Source organism: Bos taurus, chromosome 25 (genome assembly GCF_002263795.3).
Source record: "Bos taurus isolate L1 Dominette 01449 registration number 42190680 breed Hereford chromosome 25, ARS-UCD2.0, whole genome shotgun sequence".
In the NCBI taxonomy this organism is placed as follows: domain Eukaryota; kingdom Metazoa; phylum Chordata; class Mammalia; order Artiodactyla; family Bovidae; genus Bos; species Bos taurus.
Window position 1 is genome coordinate 18,975,220 of NC_037352.1, and position 17,982 is coordinate 18,993,201.

At 43.4% G+C, this 17,982-nt stretch overlaps 1 protein-coding gene across 3 annotated transcripts; it reads left to right on the top strand.

The window, feature by feature from the left end:
* Nucleotides 1–1,235: 1,235 nt before the first annotated feature.
* On the top strand, nt 1,236–17,551 carry LDAF1 (lipid droplet assembly factor 1). Of its 3 annotated transcripts, none has more exons than XM_024985069.2 (5): nt 1,267–2,003; nt 4,051–4,247; nt 12,701–12,869; nt 15,218–15,356; nt 16,641–17,551. In XM_024985069.2, the coding sequence occupies exons 2-5, from the start codon at nt 4,152–4,154 to the stop codon at nt 16,720–16,722; spliced, it is 486 nt and encodes a 161-aa protein (XP_024840837.1). In that variant the 5' UTR covers nt 1,267–2,003; nt 4,051–4,151; the 3' UTR covers nt 16,723–17,551.
* The last annotated feature ends 431 nt before the right edge of the window (nt 17,552–17,982 follow it).

Sequence of the window (17,982 nt, forward strand, 5' to 3'; positions counted from 1 at the left end):
GCAATATAAACAAATATCAGATCATTGTCATACACCTGAAACTAATACTTATATGTCATATGTTATAGGCTAACTATACTGCAATTAAAAAAAAGAAAAAAAAAGAAACCAAATAACCTTGAAAAAATATAGATTAAAAAAAAAGCACGATACATTAAATATTTCTGGGCTCCTCCCATGTTCCTGATAAGTGCTAAGTTCTTTACAGCCATTATTTCACCAGTCCTCACTACAACCCTGTGATTGCTTTTCTCTTTCTTAAAGAGCTATTTTCCAGGTGGCTATTGACCCAAGTCACAGATGAAAGTAGATCAATACATGTCCCCGGATGGACGGAACCCAAGAACTGTGCAGTAGCGGACCAATTTCTCAAGTCTATCCTTCTCTCCATTTTATAGATGAAGTGGTCTCAGAGAGGTAACTCTTCCATGGTCACATAGTAAGAGTCTGACTTGGGACCAGAGTCTACCATTGTTGCGCCCCGGTTCACTGTCTTCACCAGTATGTTCTATGGCAGTTCTCAACCTAGACAACCGTGCAGGGAACATTTGCTGATGTTTGGTGACATTTTTGGTTGTTTGCAGGGAAGGAAAGCACTAGGGGCTGGAAGTCAGGTATGCTGCTAAACATCCTACAATGCATAGGACGGTCCCCTCAACACAGAACTTTTCTGCCCAAAATGTCAATAGCGCTGTCCCTTGAAAAACACTGCTATAGGGCTGGATTTCAGGTCAGGGAACATGCGTTCTGGCTCTGGCTTAGACGTTTTCATGTATAAAATGGAGACACTAATCTAACAGTTTTTAAGGATCTCATTGGCTCATGATGTTTGCATTTGAGAAGTAATGGTGAAAACCTTCCAGTCAAGGAACCGTCTCATCACTTGTCTGTCCTGAGCTCCAGAGATGCTTCCAGAAGAGGTAGCTCAGGGTATTTAGGCAGAAGCCCTAAGACCCTGTGAAAACCCATTCATACCTGCCAGTTCACCTGTCTCAGAGATGACCCTCACTACAAGCCAAGAGTGTAGGAACGTCAACTCTCTCTGAGCCTTAGTTTCCTCACGTGCTCCTCGCTCCGGTTTCTCCCGGAAGCTCCAAAATACTGAAGGAGGCAGCCCTGGGAGAGCGGCAGGGAGGTGCAGCCGAGAGAAGGGGAGGGGCGGGGAAAGGAAGGGGAAGAGCGGGGCGGGGCCACGCGGCGGAGGGGCGTGGCTGGCTGGGGCGCAGGCCGGGGCTGAGGCTCAAGCGCCGACCCCGCGGCTCCGTCAGATCTGCTTTGCTCCTCCTGCACCGCGGCCCCGGGGACCAGGTGAGAACTTGGGCGTGGGGGACCGAGGGCCCTGGATGGCTAGACCCCTGGGCCGCGCTGGACAAATGGAGGAGCGCGGGGGCGGTGGGTTGAAAGGGGAGTCGGTGACATACACACACACACGGAGTCCTATCCTTCCCGGCCGCTGCTAGACACACACACACACCCCTACTACTAAGGGAGGTCTCATCCCTCCCAGCCCCTAAGACACACACAACACACACGCTCCTACACCTGCTACTGCTTTCGGTAAAGGATTGCCACCCCTGTCCCACCCTGAAGGCCCTTCCCTTTCTTGGGAAACCCGGTTGGGAAGTCTCCACACCTCCTCTTCAGGAATCATCAAAACGGATGCCCTCATCCCTACGGGGTCCCCCTGCCCCGTCACTGCAGGGTGTATCAAAGGTGGATTTTCCTCCCCTGATTAATGACGGGGTACTCGGTGCCACTTCTCTCCATACCGGCTGGAACGTTCAGGGTTTCCGTTTGTCCCGGGAGGGGCGGGCGAGGAAGAGAGGGGGGCTTTTAGCGGGTGGGCCGTGGAAGGGAAAGGGCGGGTTGGCTTGTGTTTTCCTGGCTCAGCCCGGAAGGCCCGGAGAAGGCAGAGGCGGGAACTGTGCGCTGCGTCGGATTAATGGGTTGCCCCCTTCCCTCCTCCTGAGACCTGTCTTTGCTTAAGGAGGCCCCTCCGAGGAGTGAGTGACTAGGGGGGCTGGGGATTGGTGGCCAGCTGTGGCCGATGGCTTTCTACCCACGCTATCCACATTGAACTTCCCAAACCGGTCCGGATGGCCCTGGGTTTCCAAGGCCCTGGGAACCAGTGACGGGAGCTGGGCTTGTTCCTGCCCGTTGCAGATTTGAGATTAGGGGAGTTGAGTGCTGGGAATATGGCCAATTCTAATCTGTGCCAGCTGCAGCTTCAGAGACAGAATATAGGGATGAAGGATCTAGTCCTGTCCAGTCCGGAGGATTCCTGTTTCACAAAAGGGATTGTAGCAGACAGTCTCTAGCTGGGTGATTAAAAATGTGCTTTAATTTGCTACTAGACCCTAATGGAGAAGGAAATGGCAACCCACTCCAGTCTTCTTGCCTGGAGAATCCCATGGACAGAGGAGCCTGGTGGGCTGCAGTCCATGGGGTCGCAAAGAATCGGACATGACTTAGCGACTAAATAACAACAATAGACCCGATAGATATTAGAAGATGCGTCATCCCTGGTGGCTCAGTGGCGAAGAATCTGCCTACAATGTGGGAGATGCGGGTTCCCTCCCTAGGTTAGGAAGATCCCCTGGAGAAGAACTCCACTATTCTTGCCTGGGAAATCCCATGGACAGAGAAGCCTGGCAGGGACCCCAAGTCCATGGGGTCCCAAGATTCCACATGCCACATGACTTAGCGATTAAACCACCATCATCACTTCCCATCTCACATAATTACCACGTGGGATGTTGAGTATGGTAAATAAATATGAACATCTCTCAGTTAATTTTGTCCACTGTAATAGAATCTTTTAGCATTTGTGCTATAGGTCAGGAGATAAGTTGTAAGGAATAATGGAAAAGATATCTCTGTGTCCAGCCCAGCCTTACAGTGTTGTTCTGGAAAATATAAAATAACAATGTATTTGTTTATATAAAAATTAAAAAGGGTTTAAAAGATAGATATATAATTTAACAAACAGCTTTTATTATTGGGACAGTCCTGGAAATTCCAGGCCATTGAGTCACAGAGTATAATTGTGGCAAAGTTTGTCCCTCTCTTGTTATGGAAATGAGACTTACAAGTAAATAGAGAGTAATTTATGGCACAATGTAATTGGGAGCCAACCTATTTAGTGTGGGTAGTAAATAAAGAAATTGGCCACTGTCATACGTTTGAGAAGGCTTTCTGGCAAAAAAAAAAAAAGGCAGTGGGACTGGAAATAGTGTCTTCAGCCTTACTTTCTTCCGTATTCTTTTCAGCATTTTATCAGGCTAAAAAACCTAAGCTCTCAGAGATAATACCATTAACATTTTGTTATATGTGCATCTAGATCTTTTATTTTACTGTGGATATATGTATTTTATATTATGGATATATACATAAAATATGTAACAATCGGTATTTTATAATTTTTTCACATCATAGATATATTTTCATTAAATAAATATCAACATCATCTTAATGGCTATACAGTACTCCATTGTATGAATTTATCATTATTTAGCCTGGAAACTCCCATGGATGGAGGAGCCTGGTAGGCTGCAGTCCATGGGGTCGCTAAGGGTCGGACATGACTGAGCGACTTCACTTTCACTTTTCACTTTCATGCATTGGAGAAAGAAATGGCAACCCACTCCAGTGTTCTTGCCTGGAGAATCCCAGGGACGGGGGAGCCTGGTGGACTACTATGTATGGGGTTGCACAGAGTCGGACACGACTGAAGCGACTTAGCAGCAGCAACAGCAGCAACCTAGTTCCTATCAGTAGACAACTTCTTCCTGTTGTTTTACTATTAAGTATGTATTGTAAACAGATAAAATCGCACATCCTTTTGGCATGTTTTGATATGACTGATTGCTTCCTTCAGGTTCCTGGAAAATAAATTTTTGGGTCAAGGTTTGTACAATTTGATATTTTGATGGATATTGCCCAGTTACCCTTCATCTTTTTGCCCATCAGTGTGTGAGGACAGTAGAAGCCCTCGTTGGGTCAATTGAGTGAAGACCACTAATGGTTTGAGATACTTTTCATTTCCTCCAGTGACAACAAGAGACAAGGTGACATGAGAGATTGGACTGTGCCCTGCATTGAAGAGCTTCCTGGTAGAATTAATCCTTAAAGAGACTGAAGTGGGTTTCAGGATGGCGAAAGAGGAGCCCCCGAGTACTTCAAAGGACTTGCAGGAGCTGCAGAGGAAGCTGTCTTTGCTGATAGCATCTGTCCAGAGTAACTCAAAGGTCAGTTTCTAATCAGAGCACATAATGGAAAATTCCAAAATAACACTAGCTTAACACCATAGAAAATTATTTCTCCCTTAAGTAGGAGAAATTTGGAGATAGGTCAGAATCTTTCTAACTCACCACCATGTCATGTTTAAGTTGTGACCTTCAAACTCACTGACCAAGATGACTGCTAGAGTATCAGCCATTGAATCCACATTCGAGGCAGTAAGATGTTGTGGGGAGAAAAAGACTTGCAAGCCACCTCCAATTTAAGGAGACTTCCTAAAAGTCACACATACACAAACTTCCAGTTGCATCTCACAGACCAGAATTTAGTTTTCTGATCATCCCTTGTAGCAAGTGTGATTCTTTAGTTGGAGAGCGTCTATGGGGTCACACAGAGTCGGACATGACTGAAGCGACTTAGCAGCAGCAGCAGAGGCAACTCGCAGTCTGTGCCACAGATACCATCCTTTTGTTTTGTTATAATTTTGACCTGTTACCCTAAAAATGAGAGACTACTAGAGTCCAGTGTTTCACTAGAAACCCAGTGTCCAATGTAAATGTGACATAGAACACATATGTAACTTAAAATTATCTAGTAGCCACATTTTAAAAGTAAAAAAAATTAGGTGAAATTAATCTTAATAGTTATTTTACTAAACCTGATATATCTAAAATATATCATTTTAACATGTAATCATTATAAAAATATTAATGGTAAAAGTTATTGAGATGTTTTATATTCTTTTTATACTAAGTCTTTGAAATCAGTGTGTATTTTACTAGTAGCTAGTTCCATTTGAACTAGCTACTTAACAAGTGCTCAGTAGCCATTCAATGGCAGTGAGACTTGAGACAGTATATTTTGGTTTCTTGAACTTTTATATCTATTGTTTTCTTCCATATGTCTTTCAGTATTTTTTCAGGGGAAAAAAACAGCTCTCAGAGATAATATTATTAACATTTTGTTGAATGTCCTTCTAGACTTTTTTCTATGCAATATACCCATAAAATACATATATGTATGTAACAAAGTGAGCTGGTTGATGATCTGATTTTTGTATTCGATGCCACAGTTCCACTAGGATCTCTTTGAGGACCCACGCCTTTGTAGTCTAGAGCAGTATACTCTATAGGGATCTTTTCTGAACTCATCCCAAAATGCCTCTGGCACTCTGTGCATTTAGCAAGCTATTTTTAGATGAGACAAGTAACTTTCTAGTCAGCAGGCTGAGATTCTTATTACTAATGTTAGTGAGAAATGTGCTCATATTCATCTACATTTTCAGTTGATTCTCATTATCTGTGTTGGTTTTGTTGACTCACCTCAGGCATTGCACCATTCCAGTTGCATCTCACAGACTGGTTGAACCATTGCTCAAATGGGAAATAGGTTCTGGCAAACTTCTGGTGCCAACATTTTCATCAGCCAATAAAACCATAGCCTGTTTTGTGTGTCTTTGTTTAAAGGCACCTTTATCCTATACATACTGTTGATTTATTAAGATTGAACTCCAGGCCAACAGCCTATACTATATAGGCAGCTGTATCTCTTGCCTGAATGAAGTTTGTCTGGTATTTGCATTTTCTCTATAAGGCACATCACAGCCTTCTTATTCCTAGGAATACAAGCTAGTACTGCTACACGTTTTAAATGGGAAAATCACCACCACCAACAAAAGAAACCCATAAAAATGCAGAAAGAGGTGGCAGTAAATATACCATGGAAAGGACAGTTGTATAAAGAGCTGAAACAAGAAGCCAGTGTTAACCTAGTTTGACCTCAGATGGGAGCATATGCCTCAGGTGGTTCATGGTTTCCACTGCTGTATGCATGCCCATGAAAGCACCTTAAAGTGTTGATTTGGGGGTTACAAATCAATTTTAGTGAGTAGGCAAGTTCACAGATAAGGATTCTGCAAACAGTAGGAATTGACTGTACATTAATTAACCGTGGTTGAGCACTTACTATATGCCAGGCACTGTGCTAGGCACTTGGCATGTCTTAACTTATTTAATATTCACATCTACCTTCTAAGGTAGGCATTTCAAAGCATATGAACTCTGACTTCTTGACATTTCTTCGTTTTTTCACATTAGATCCTCAGCCATAGTCAGTGGAGTCGGTTTGGACTAGATAACTTCCAGGGCAGTCGACTCCCAGGATGAGGGATGGGTCATCAGTTAGCTCAGCCTTGATGTTCTTCAGATAGTCCTGAGGTAGAGTACTTTCTGTTAAATGTTTAAATTATACTAATTGAATTAATTAGTATTGTGTTTACTAAATTAAGTAATATTGGCAGACGAAGGAAGGGGAATCACCTGTAAACCCATCACTGATAAATCCAGTCGTGGTATTATCATTGTTGTTTTTGTTATTATTAGGCCTCTTCAGTATGTAATTTTTAGATACAGTATTTTTAATTATGGCAGATGTAGTTCTATATTTTTGTTTGATATTGTATATTGGTGTTTTTTCTAGATTGAAGCATAGGTCTTCCTACCAATTGCTTTTTGTGGTAGTAGAAACTTCCCTCAGATTGATATACCATAATTTACATAGTCATCCCCTTGCTTCAATGATATTTAGGTGATTTCTTTGTCCTAAGTAATTTATATCCTTAGAGTTCATAAGCCCTTTGAGTTCCAGATAAGAATAGATGGTTTCCAGATTGAGTGTTTGTGAAACAACTCCATCATTTCTTTTAGGAAACCTCTCGAACATAAAGTCTTAATGTCTTACTTTTAGGCTGACAGAGTCAGAAACCTGCCCAAAATAGCTTAAACAAACAAACAGTGGAACCTGCCAGAACTTTGGGGAAATGTAAGGCTGTCGCAGAAGCCAAAGGCAAGAAATAGCAGGGCGGAGCCTCAGGAGGGGTTAAAATGGTCAGGCAGGTCACTGGGGTCAGAGGTAACTCTCAATACCCTCTCTTGAACCGTACCTCATTATAACTTTTCCTTGTATATCAGCTTCATTCTTCTCTCTCTGCAGCCTGGCTTCCTTTGCTGTTCTCTTCACTTGGGCAGACACACTTGCCCAAGACAGTACCTTTAACTCCCCATGTTTCCTCCAGTTCCCAGCTGAAGCCCTCTGTGGGACTTCATCTTGAGAGTGCTTGATTCCTAGGAGCAAGAATCTGCTTGACCAAGTCACCTATAACCAGGGAGATGGCAGCTGGGCTGGGACTTTTCATTTCATGGGTATAAACATGGCTTCAGGGGTATACCCCTGGTGTGGGAGGGGGCAATTTCCAGAGAGGAGGGAAGAGAGAGAGAGAATGGGCTGGGCAGATACTGCTCCCCAACCCCGCCCTGTCAGTGATATCTCCATGTGGATTACCTGTGACAAAATAGTTTTGCTCTCATGCTGGCCCTTTCCTTCCACAAAGGATGTTTTTGAATGACCTCCTTTGCATCTGGGTCCCAATCCTGAATTATAGGACCATAATCTAGAAGAAACTATCACATAGAACCTTGGATTTGTCATTACCAGTGATTTTAAATGATCCTGATCCCTCTGCCCTCCAGAGCCCTTCTGGTAGCAAAGGACAGTGGATACTGATTATTTTTTTCATTCTCGGACCAGGGAATTAGCCTGTCTTCTAAATAGTTCCAGGTGGAGGCTTTATGTCCTTAAACACTGGCCACGTTGTCCCTACTTTGGAACCTCCCATACTCATGTGTGCATTTTAAAATAAGTCATCTTTGTCCGACCTTGGGCTAGTTGCTCGGACTCACTGGCTCTCTATCTCATCTTCTCTAAAATAAGCAATGCCAGGCTCATAGATTTGTTGTGAGGATGATCTCAGATGCTATTTGAGAAGGCCTTAGCACAGAGTCTGGCACTTAATGGTGCCAGTCGGTTCCAACTTTGCATTCCTGGGTTATTCAGCACTGCACCATGCCTGTAAAATCTTGATTAGAATACCTGGATCTGTTTCAGGGTAGGGATGGAAAGTGTTCCTGAGTGATAAGCTCTCCTACTTTCTGTCCTTCCATTGTATCACCCTCTGTTGCCTGGGAGAATGAAAAGTTAATGGCTATATTCTAATTCCCAAATTTAAGTAATGTTAAATTTTCCCTTGTTACCTATCTCGTAGCATTGTAGACAGAAATAGGGAGTTTATTGAAAGTCCTTAAAATAGTACTTGGCACTTGAGTATTTAATGAATATTCTCTATTATTATTAGGCATAACTGAATCATATCTTCCCCTTCTGGGACAGACTGTCAGAGCAGGGCCATCCTCCTTAAGGGAAGACGATTGCTGGACTTAATTGTGTGCATCTCAAATTGGTCTCTCTGCATATCTGAATGACTTTATATTTTTTGGTTGTAGGCCCCAGATTTAGAAGAGGTTAAGAAAAAATTAGATTTCTTTAAGGACTGTAAGTAGTCCCTTCCTGCATTTCTCCTCTTGGATCCCCATGCCAGACGGTCCTGTTGATTTTTCATTCTTCATTCCTCTTTCATACAGCATCTCCTCCTCCTCTGCCATCAACCTAGTTTTGGCCATCATTATCCCTTGCTAGTTTCCCTGCAAATCTTCCTTGTTGCCTCTTCCACAGGACTGCCAGGTTCATCTTTTTAAAAAAATTATTCCTTTGAATCTAAAAAAATGGTGCATATGAACTTGTTTGCAGGGCAGGGATAGAGATGCAGACATAGAGAATGGACGTGGACATGGGGGAATGGGAGAGAGAGACAAACTGAGAGAGTAGCATTGACATGTATATGCTCAGTCAGTTCAGTCACTCAGTCGTGTCCGACTCTTAGCGACCCCATGGACTGCAGCACGCAAGTCTTCCCTGTCCATCACCAACTCCCGGAGCCTACTCAAACTCACGTCCATTGCATCCGTGATGCCATCCAACCATCTCATCCTCTGTCGTCCCCTTCTCCTCCCGCCCTCAATCTTTCCCAGCATCAGGGTCTTTTTCAGTGAGTCAGTTCTTTGCATCAGGTGGCCAAAGTATTGGAGTTTCATCTTCAACATCAGTCCTTCCAATCAATATTCAGGACTCATTTCCTTTAGGATGGACTGGTTGGATCTATATGCTATGACGTGTAAAATCATGTTGGATATATATGCTACCATGTGTAAAATAGCTAGTGGGAAGCTGCTGTGTAGCACAGGAAGCTCAGCTCAGTGCTCTGTGATGACCTGGAGGAGTGGGATGGAAGAGTGGGAAGGAGGCTCAAGAGGGACTGGATATTTGTATACTTATGGCTGATTCATGTTGTACAGTGGAAACTAGCACAACATTGTAAAGCAGTTATATGCCAATAAAAATATTAAAATGTTTACATTAGTCAAAAAAATTATCCCTTTGGTTGTATGACAGTCTGGCCCAAAAGCCAGCAGTTTGCTTCTTATTTTTTCTAGATAAAGTTTGAGTGAGCACTTTCCAATATAAATAGGATGTGAGCCACATATATAGTTTAACATTTTCAAGTAGTCATATTAAGAAACATAAAAAGAACTGTGTAAAATTAATTTTTAGTAATATATTTTATATAACCCAATATATACACAACAATATAATTTCAACATATAATCAATATTAAAAAAGCATTGGTGAGATATCTTATTTTTAAAAAAATTTTTATTTTTTAATTGGTGGAAAACTGCCTTACAAGTTTGTGTTTCTGCCATACAGCAATGCAAATTGGTCATAATTATGTATATATATATATACACATATATATATGTGTGTATGCCTTCCCTCCTGAGCCTCCCTCACCTCCCCTCATCTCACCCTTCTAGGTCATGAAGCATTCTTTTTTAAATACACTCAGTGCACCTCTCAATTCACATGCTAATTTTCCATTGGAAATACTTGGTCTCTATTCAAATTTCATAAAATTTATAATTGAAAAACTATTTGAAACATACCCAACTCGTTTGAAATATAATTAACTTTTTTCAATGACTGAATCAAGTAGCAATTTTTAAATTTGGATTCAAAATCTAGTTTATTGGTCACACTAGCCATGTATCAGGTGCTCAGGGCCACATGTGGCTACTGTACTGGAAAGTCTGGGTATGAAGTCCTAAGCCTGGAATTCTGGTGTTCCAGCCTCATCTGCTCCTCCCCACTGTGATTGCTGGGTCTTTTGTTTATGAGGATCAGAGAGAACAGTTTATTCTGCCAGATGACTTCTAGGGGTTTACTCGGTGTCTGTGGATTAGAGCTGGAAGGCAACCAAGATCTGGGGCAGCTCGAAGGACTAGCCCCACTCCCACGACCCCTCTGCCTCTGTCTCACCTCTAACAGCCCTAACCAGAAGATCTCACTGAGTTCTGATGCTGGAGTATCCACACTGGGTATTTCTAGCTCAGAGGCAGATTCTCTGACAAGAGAAGCTGAATAGCCAAGTCTCAGATAGCTTTTGTCAGAAAGGAGTAGCTGGAGGCGGTGTAGCCAGTGTATATTATGCCATTTTGTGGCCGGGCAGGAAGTAAAGTTTGTCAATACTGAAGCCCCAAGACCGACAGCTGTGGCTTCTTAAAACAGCCTTTTCTAGTTAAACGGAGTGAGTCCTGTGCTTTTTCGTCATCAACTTGAACTATAGAACCCTCATGCCTTCCAGCTTGCCTCCAACTTCTGCATTTGAATCACTTGGGTGAACAAGTCATTTAGGAGCATGTGTTTTGATTAGTGGCACCCATGATCACTGTAGCTTAAATTATATCTTCAATTTACCTGCCGGCCTACACGGCCCAAAGGAAGGACCATGTTTGATGGGGAAGAGTTCCGGAATGATGGAGGCTTCAAGGGAATGGGAACTAGCATGCCAGCACTGAGGAGAGAGAGGGCATGGAGCCTAAGAAGATGAGGGAAGCCTTTCCTTGTGCGAGTGCTGTAAGGAGAGAGCAGATTAGCTGAGATGGCGTGGTCAGGCTGTCTCGCCCGTGTGCTCTCGCTCTTGCCCCATATTTTGTAAATGATTATCTAACAGCTGAGATCACTTATAGCACTGCGCATGTGCCTCACAAGGTACTTGCTTGGCCATGGGCTACTTTTGTTCTCTAATCATATTTAAGCTCCACCTGGCAAGCCCTTGAGGCTGTGCTGTGTTGTGTTGTATTGGGGTGTGTGTTATGATGTGTTGTGGTTATGTTATGCTATATCTGCTACAATGGCTCCTGTGCCAGCCTGGAGAGAGAAACGTGTCTGCAGTTCCTACGGCTCTTCGAGTTTTCTCCCAGCTTCCCCGCTGTCTCCTTGCCTACCATGGGTTCAGCGAACAGTGAGATACAGTAAGACAGATACTGAGGGCCTGCTTTGTATTAAAGCAGCCTTCCCGCACTGAGCCAGCTCCAGAAACCGTTTTGCCTAGTGGAGGAAGATAACCTACCTATTAACACAGCATAAGCTCTCAGCAGTCATCAGGCTGTGGCCTGACTGCTATCAAGTTGATGACATAACATTTTCTCCTAATGAAATGGCAGCCATTGCAAATGTGACATCCAGAATGAAAGATTAAGCTTTGAATGCCTAGATTTTGCCACTTGGAAGCCATGTGACTCTACATGATTCATTTCATCCCCACTGTTTCTCAAACTTTAATGTGTGTACAGATCACCTGGTGCTCTTGTTAAAAAACAGAACCTGATTTGTCACATCTGGATCGGGGCCCAAGATGCTGCATTTCTAACAAGCTTCCAGGAACTTCCCTGTCAGTCCAGTGGTTAAGACTTCACCTTCCAATGCAGGTGTGGGTTTGATCCCTGGGTGGGGGGCTAAGATCCCACATGCCTCCTGGCCAAACTAAATAAATAAAACAGAAGCGATATTGTAACAAATTCATTAAAGACCCTCCCCCGCCCCCCCCCCAAAAAAAAGAACCCAGGAAACAAGCTCCCAGGTGATGCCAAGTAGCCAGGACTTAACCTCCCTCAGTAGCCTCAGCTGTGAGGTAAGCAGCCATTTGTACATATGTTGAAGTGAAGTGTTAGTCACTCAGTCGTCCGACTCTTTGCAACCCCATGGACTGTAGCCCTCCAGGTTCCTCTGTCCATGGCATTCACCAGGCAGGAATACTGGAGTGGGTTGCCATTCCCTTCTCCAGGGGATCTCCCCAACCCAGGGATCAAACCCCCGTCTCCCTGCATCATGGGCAGATTCTTTACCATCTGAGCCACCACATCAGAGCATATGCTGAGCATGTCTTCCGAGAGGGTGTGTGTGAAGCAGTAGAGCAGTAGTGCCTGGGTCTTTCCTTCTTTCACAAGACTTGAGGTTGGGTGGGCCCTCAAACTTACCCCTGTCCTGTCCTGTCCCAGCTGCCTTAAGTTGTTGCTGGGGCAACTCATGTCTTGGGAGGATTATTATTGTTGACTTCTTACCAACGGGCCTTCCACCCTTATGACCTTGGCTTATACTTCCTGCAGCTCAGGCAAATTCATCAACCTGGTCAGACATGGCTTTCACACCCGCTCTTCTGCTTTGTCCACAGGTGGTTTCCTTTATGAAGTCTCCAGTGGGTCAGTACCTGGACCGGCATCCTTTCCTGACCCTCACCTTGCTGGTATTTGTTGCTTTGTCAGCCGTTCCTGTCGGTTTCTTCCTGCTCCTCGTGGTGCTTACCTCCCTGGCTGCTTTTGTGGGAGTCATATTACTGGAAGGTATCCTACTCAGTTACTCACCCTCTTAGAAAATGACTCAGGGCACCTGCCATTGCTGTCAAATGTTGCTGTTCTTGTCAAAGTCACATCAACCAAGGCAGCTTGTCAGAGTAGTTAAAACATGGACTCTGGAGTCTGTTAGAATCCCACCTCCCCCAGCGTGATTTTAGACATGTTGTTAACTCTCTCTGAGCCTCAAATTCCTCATATGCAAGATAGGGATGTAATAATACTGTCTCAGAGAATTGTGAGGATTGAAACCTACAGTTCTATAAAGTACTTAGCACGGTCCTTGACACAGAGTAGCTTCTCCATGAATGCTAACTGTTGTCATTAAACAGAGAAGCCGTTCACTCAACAGTTATTGAGCATCTATTGCATGCCAGGTGCCTTGCTGTGTATTGAGGGTCTCCTTCACCTTTCCTCCCGAAGTCCCACTGCCTGTTGTCAGCTTCTCCCTGGGTTGCTAAGTTAAAATTACTGAGAAAGTAAATCTGATTGGCTCAGTTTGCCTTTTCAAACCAGATCACAATCCACAAAGAGATGTTTGCCATTTCTTTGTGGTGGTTAGCCATCCTTTGAAAAATACTGATCTAGGATTTTGTGAATCTTTATTGAAAAGGCAGCACACCTGTTTACTTTCTCTACTTTCCTTCCTTTCCATGGTGCGTCCCTGAAACTGTCACTGTGGAGTACCAGGTGGGCAATTTGAGCACTTATGAGGCAAGGGGAAGGAGGTCTGCCATGCAGCATTTGCCATGTTATTAATTCTACATTGGAAGGGGAAATTTGTCTATGAGGGAGGCAAGAGGAAGTGTGCTGAGCAGACAGAAAATACCACAGACTGTCACGTGTGTGATGGTTATTGTCATGCCATCACTTAGAGGAAGTTGTTATATTCCTTTTACAGATGAGTGAAACTAGAACTCTAAGGAAGCCCAGGAACTCACACTATAAATCCTTAACTAGGCTCAAACTCAATCATGTCAACTATAAAAAGCCGTGCTCTCTCTGTAGTACCTTTTACTATTTTCCCCCATATATCCTGTATTATAAAAATGTATTTGCTCTGCACTTAGATGCTAACTCATTAATATTCCCATTAAAATAATGATAGGTAAAATGATCATTCAGACCTTACAGTTACTGCATAATGGTTGCCAGGTGGGGTTGTAAAAGATGTAATCAAAAGTTATGTTTAGATTTTACTTTATTTAGCCTGCATAGCCTTTATTTCCATAGGTTGCAGGTAAGTGCGAATTATAGTATTTGTTAGGCACTTTGAAACATTGGACATAATTTACCACCCTTATTACTGCCTTGGCTAACTCCTTCTCGAGGATTCTACTGGGAGTCCATCCCTGACTTTGAGGGTGAAGTGAAAGTGAAGTCGCTCAGTCATGTCCGACTCTTTGTGACCCCATGGACGGTAACCTACCAGGCTGTGCGGTCCATGGGATTTTCCAGGCAAGAATACTGGAGTGGGCTGCCATTTCCTTCTCCAGGGGATCTTCCCAACCCAGGGACTGAACCCGGGTCTCCTGCATTGCAGACAGACACTTTACTGTCTGAGCCACTTGAGGGTGAGGGGGTTTCAAATTCAAATACCCATGGGCAAGGCAGATAGCAGAAGTGAGCAAAGCAGTCCAAGAATGATACAGTTGGGTACAGTGGGGCCTGGAGGAAACTGGAAGGCCAGTCAATTGGTGCCATGCAACAATGCTTATGTGGGTATTGAGATTGCCTCCTTTTTTAAGCAATGCCAGAAGTCTGGATTTTTATGGGAAATCTCCTCACTTCAGTTCAGTCACTCAGTTGTGTCCAGCTCTTTGCGACCCCATGAACTGCAGCATGCCAGGTCTCCCTGTCCATTACCAACTCCCGGAGTCTACCCAAACTCATGTCCATTGAGTCGGTGATGCCATCCAACCATCTCATCCTCTGTTGTCCCCTTCTCCTCCTGCCCTCAATCTTTCCCAGCATCAGGGTCTTTTCCAATGAGTGAGCTCTTTGCATTAGGTGGCCAAAGTATTGGAGTTTCAGCTTCAACATCAGTCCTTCCAATGAACACCCAGGACTGATCTCCTTTAGAATGGACTGGTTGGATCTCCTTGCAGTCCAAAGGACTCTCAAGAGTCTTTTCCAACACCACAGTCCAAAGGCATCAATTCTTCTGCGCTCAGCTTTCTTTATAGCCCAACTCTCACATCCATACATGACCACGGGGAAAACCATAGCCTTGTCTAGATGGACCTTTCTGGATTAACTTGTTTTAAACCCATTGGTATGGGGTTTGGCATCTTCAGTCTGTTTTAGATGGATGATTCTTTTGACACACCCTCCTCTAGGACTGGTCATCTCTGTGGGCGGCCTCGCACTGCTCTGTGTCCTCTGTGGCTTGGGCTTTGTGTCACTCGTCATGTCAGGGACAATCATGGTGTCCTACATGGTAATCTCCAGCCTCATCAACTACTGGTTTTCTCTCAGGTAAGTGCATGTCAGTGCAGTAATCAATCTTTACCATTTGGGTAGATTTCCACAAATAACACCCTAACCCTGGTCACATCACACTCAGTCTCCAAAGCTAGGAGGTGCCTAGTATCCTCACCTCTCTTCTTATGGAGAAGTGAGGTTTCCTTCTCAATTTTTTTTTTTTTAAATTATCAGGTAGTAAGGTAGTAATGCTTTGGTGGCAAATAATGAAAAACCTAAATAGATACTAGCTTAAACAAATAGGAATTTATTTTTATTGCATAGCAAAAAGCTGGCGATAGCTCAGTACTGGCACAGAGCCAACCCAGTGTCCTCAAGGTACCAGGCACCTTCCGCTTTTCTGTGTTGCTCCATTGACCTGTCACCTCATGACCACAAGAAAGCTGCTGTGGCCCTGGCTCCACCAACCACATTCAAGGCAGGATGAAGGGAGAAATAAATGAGTCCTCTCTCACCAATTGAGTATGATCTTTTTTATCAAGTAAATGACATCTTTCCCAGAACCTCCCCCTTTCTTACCCCAAATGACCTCATTGGCTGGAATTTTGGCAGATGGCCATTCTAAACTGGAAGGGAGGCTGGGAAATGGAGTACACACCCACAAGGAAAAAAGCTTTAAGAATATGTGTTGGTCAGCCAAGCTCTGGTGTGTGCTGTAGTTCCCCACCATGCGGTATCAGTGTTAGGAAGGCTACTTGAAATTCAAAGAGAATCCATGTTGCCAGTTATGTCAATATCAATAGTGTTACCTCCGCTCTCACTTTCCTCTGAAACCTATCATCACTGGGATGAAAAAAGACAGACTTAGTTCTCTTCCCCTACTACATCTCCCTTCTGTTAATAATGTAAAGAAATAGTTAATTAGGATTTGGTGATAGGGGTCTGAATCCCAGCTATGCCATTTTTTAGCTGTGTGGTCTTGAACTAGCTATCCAACATCTCTGCTCTCAGTTTTCTTTCATGGGTTAAACAGGGCTACTCCTTGCTCTGCCTCTCTCACTGGATTGTTGTAAGGACACAAACAGTAGTTGGAGAAAATGTAATATCCAAACTAGAACAGGGAAAAGGATCATAACCTCTACCCCTAACTCAGGCATTTTAACCTCTTGTGTCCCCAATTTCCTCATCTGTAAAGTTAGTGTAGCCCCAAATCTGGTGTGGTTACAAGAAGTGGCCAAAAATAAACCAACAAAGAATGTCATTTATTCAGTCGTGTACACTCAACATTGCTCTTTAAAGAGGCCTTAGAACTAATCATTTCCTCTTGTTACCAAACAGGCTGTTGCCGCAACACAACTCCAGTGGTGACTGTCCGCTGGCCGTGAAGTCTGCACACATAGAGGGGCTCTACCAGGAATGACCAGCTGAATGGAACCAAAGGTTTTATTCAAACACCTCTGGAATATTGTTGGATCTTTGCCCCTTAGGATTATGACTTAGAAGGGACTAGGTAGTTAAACACTTCCTGGAGGTATCCTTTAGCTTTTTTACTTATTTGTTGGGTCCTACAGTAGACGGTTTTGGAGATCTTGCTGCTCTGGGTCAGTTCCATTAGCTGACCCACCTTCACAAGGAGAATCAGCAAAGAATCCCATTGACTTGGTGGCTCTTCGATCCTCTCATCGCCTCCCCAGAGATGCAGACCTGACCTTGGCAAGGTTCTGAGCCTCTACAGGCCAGTGACCTGATTCCCAAAGGCTCAGATCTTGTATCTGAAGTCCAGTTTGGGTAACCATAGATTGTTTTTACTTTTTATTTCTTTTTAATGAGAGCTGCTTATTTCTTCACCCATTTGAAAAAAAAGGAAGGGGGGTGGGGAATCCAAAACAGAACGAGCTCTTCTGTCTTATGAGCCTCTTATCAGAAATATAAATAGCATTTGGGAATAATGGCCTCTCAGACAAAGTTAGAAAATAAGAGTCCAATCTTATCCTTTTGGCCAAGAGCTTTTTTTCTAAGGCTAAAGGTATCGTTTCCACCATTGAATACTGTTCAGTGATGTTACTCTTTAAAATATTTGCACTTGACACTTTTGTATTGTATTAAGGAAGTTGTCTTGTTAAGCCATTTCTTCAAAAAGTCCTATGCAAATGCTAAACAACTACAAAAATTTTTTAAATCCTTTGGGGTTTCTACTTAAGTAGTTTATTTGCTATGGTACTTTATTAAATAAATATTTATTTAGATGAGCTTTTTTTCTTTACTCTTTATTTCAGAATTCTCTCTAGACATCATACCCATTCATTCCTTCTGTGTCAATTTAATGGCAGATCCTGGGTAATAAGGCTTTTCTAGTTGCTAGTGGTAGACACTCAACTCAAAATGGCTTTAAAAAATGGAAGTAGAGGGGGAAGAGATTCATTTCACTGAAATAAAATGCCAAGAGGTGGGTCTTTAGACACTGCTGGATCCAGGGCTTAAGTGATGTCATTAAACATCTATCTCTCTTCATCTCTCAGCACCACTTTTCTCAGTCTAAATGACTTTTACATAGTCTGTACCCATGTGGAGGTCCCGGCAGCTCTAATTTTATATCAGCCTCATAGTTAGCACTCCGTATTGGGCAAAGAGGCTGCTCTTTTCCAATAGTACATTCAGATTTTCTGAGTTTGGCTCTGAT

Bases quoted from the DNA above. Each gene is read 5' to 3' on its own strand.
- LDAF1 (XM_024985069.2), top strand. From the start codon at position 4,152: ATGGCGAAAGAGGAGCCCCCGAGTACTTCAAAGGACTTGCAGGAGCTG. The intron at 4,248-12,700 runs GTCAGTTTCTAA...CTTTGTCCACAG, and splicing joins CTGTCCAGAGTAACTCAAAG to GTGGTTTCCTTTATGAAGTC. The intron at 15,357-16,640 runs GTAAGTGCATGT...GTTACCAAACAG, and splicing joins AACTACTGGTTTTCTCTCAG to GCTGTTGCCGCAACACAACT.